This window comes from Octopus bimaculoides, chromosome 9 (assembly GCF_001194135.2).
Source record: "Octopus bimaculoides isolate UCB-OBI-ISO-001 chromosome 9, ASM119413v2, whole genome shotgun sequence".
Taxonomy (NCBI): Eukaryota; Metazoa; Mollusca; class Cephalopoda; order Octopoda; family Octopodidae; genus Octopus; species Octopus bimaculoides.
This window is the reverse complement of record NC_068989.1, coordinates 18,248,611-18,251,095: the sequence shown is the minus strand read 5'-3', so window position 1 is coordinate 18,251,095 and position 2,485 is coordinate 18,248,611. Positions and strand designations below refer to the sequence as shown.

The window sequence follows — 2,485 nt, the reverse complement described above, 5'->3', positions numbered from 1 at the left end:
ACACACACGCGCACACACACACACACACACACACACACAGACATCACACCCATACACAAAATAAGGAGACTTACAGGCAACTGCAGTAAACAAAGCCAGTAAATCAAGCTACAACAAATAAGGTATTTTCATCGATACATAAATTTTATGGAACCTTCTAGAAGACCCCGAAACAAATCTCTAAAGACTGTATATAACTTAGCAGAAAAGTAGGGAAAATATATTTCCCGTTCACGCAGAGCTCCTCCTTTTATGATGGCCATAGCAGCGTCTTCTGGCCGGGCAGGTTTGACCAGATCAAGAAGAGTTCCTTTTCCAAACTCCTTCAACTTGGAGACAGCATTTTCAGTTCCTGAAATAAAAGAAACAAAAGTACTGAAGATCATTTAAGTTAAGTCTGAAAGGATTTCATCATCATTGTTTGCTCCACCTCCTCATCATTTTAATGTCCATTTTCCCATGTTTGGGTCTGATGGAATTTACTGAAGCAGATTTTTTTTTATGGCACAATGCCTTTCCTATCACCAACCCTTATACTTGTTTCAAAGTAAGGTAATACTTCCCCATGGCCTAACATGCTTTTGCAGAATATTAGAATTGGATGATATTCATTTATAATAACCAGGCAATGTTAAGAAAAGGAGACACAAAAATATTCTCACACACACACACACACACAAGCCTCTTTCAGTTTCTACTTACCAAATCTACTCATAAGGCTTTGGTTGGCCTAAGGCTATAGTAGAAGACACTTGCCCAAGGTGCCGTTCAGTGGAACTGAACTCTAAACCACATAGTTGGGACACAAAGTTCTTAACCACACAACCATGCCTATGATGATGGATGAAAAATAAATTAACCAGCAATGTCTTTCACACATGAAATAAAACAAACTTAACGTGAGAAGTAAAAAAGATTAATCAGCACCATATTTATATGTATAGAAGAGGACATTCCCATGTGTCTATTAAAATTAGAAGTCAGTATGCAATGAGAAGCAAATACAAATCGAAATAATTTCAACTCATGAGGTATTTATTTCTAATTGTAATTTGGAAAAGTCAACTCGTTTTGATTTTTTGACATTTGGAGTTGTGTCCCCTGGTTTAGCCTCTCTTCCATACATGAATTAAGTTTTCTTGGTGTTATTCCTTTTCTGTTTATTTACTTTTACAACGTGACATTTCATTTACTTCATTTGACAGCAGAAAATATACGCTGTTTAGTCCATAAAATTATGCTGTATCATCAATAAGTTATATTGTATACCCATAGAAGATGTAAGTACTTGGTAATATATCCCTGCAAGTTATATCTGTTGTTTTTGGTTCTCACCTGGAGCCATTGCTTCTTTTAAGCTTGGTACCTGTTAGTTTGAGTTTTACACCATTCAGTCCAGGCCCTTATACCCGTCAGTCTAGACTATTAGTTTGGAAAATCCTACATTTCATTTCAGAGCATTGTGCCTTTCAGTCTAAAGATCTGGCTGTCATTGCAGCCAATGTCAATATATATTGGACAACAATTTTGTTCTCACAAAGCTACTCTGTTCTTTATATTTTATTATAATTTTATGTTGGATTTTGTTAACAATAGCATCATTTGTTATATGTTTCCAATGAGCTTATAACTGGTTCACTGCATTTACAAAGGCATCATTAACAAGGATGAGAATGTGAAATTTGGGAGGAACAAATGACAAGATATTTTTGTCTGAATGCATCTGTTTACCAGTTTTGTAATTGCAGTTTACATCACTAGAAAATATACACACACACATTTATATACATTTATGGTGGGATTCTGCAGTGTCCACTGATCTAACCTTACTCACAATATGTTAGTTACTATGGTTAAACACATTTGCCCACAATATCATGCTGAGAAATCGAATCTGGAATCACATGGTTGCAAAGCAAACTTACTAACCACAAAACTATGCTTGTGTTTTCAATATGTGATCTGTTTCAAAAAGCAAAATGACCAGTAGATTGTAGGATAGCTTTGACCATTTGATAGGAGACTGATTGAAAAATAATAGAGCATACCAAAGCTACCCAAGATTTTGAGCTCTGGGAGCTGCAAAGTGAGTTCTGTGGACTGAAAATTAAATTCCATGGCTATGAAAATTAAGTTCTGTGCTCAGCAAAGTGAATTCTTGTTAGCCCCTGGTTAGCTTGTGTAGATGTTCCAAATATTTGTATTGTTAACATCTATGGGTATATCAGGACCCATATTATCCGAACTACCAACTGATTGTACAACTTTGCCTGGTACAACTTTGACAATTCTATAAACTAGAAAAGCACTCGGAGAGCACAGACCTCTGCCAAACCAGCAGGAGCAGTACTACGATGACGACGATGGCAAGGACCATCACCACTACCACCATATCACAATCATCACCACAACTATCCTACCACTATCACAACCACCACAACCACCAACATCATCAGCAGCATTGTCATTGCTTCCACTTCAACCA

At 36.6% G+C, this 2,485-nt stretch overlaps 1 protein-coding gene and 1 long non-coding RNA gene across 5 annotated transcripts in view; one reads left to right on the top strand and one right to left on the bottom strand.

The window, feature by feature from the left end:
• Window positions 1-2,485, top strand: part of LOC128248702 (uncharacterized) — a 28,388-nt gene that overhangs the window by 14,722 nt on the left and 11,181 nt on the right. The window lies entirely within an intron of this gene.
• LOC106874424 (hydroxysteroid 11-beta-dehydrogenase 1-like protein) overlaps window positions 7-2,485 on the bottom strand; it is a 162,683-nt gene continuing 160,204 nt past the window's right edge. For all 4 annotated transcript variants that reach the window (XM_052970463.1, XM_052970462.1, XM_052970464.1 and 1 more), the window contains one exon: window positions 7-352. In XM_052970463.1, the coding sequence (XP_052826423.1) occupies window positions 129-352 (224 nt within the window). In that variant the 3' untranslated portion in view covers window positions 7-128. The remainder of the gene's footprint in view (window positions 353-2,485) is intronic.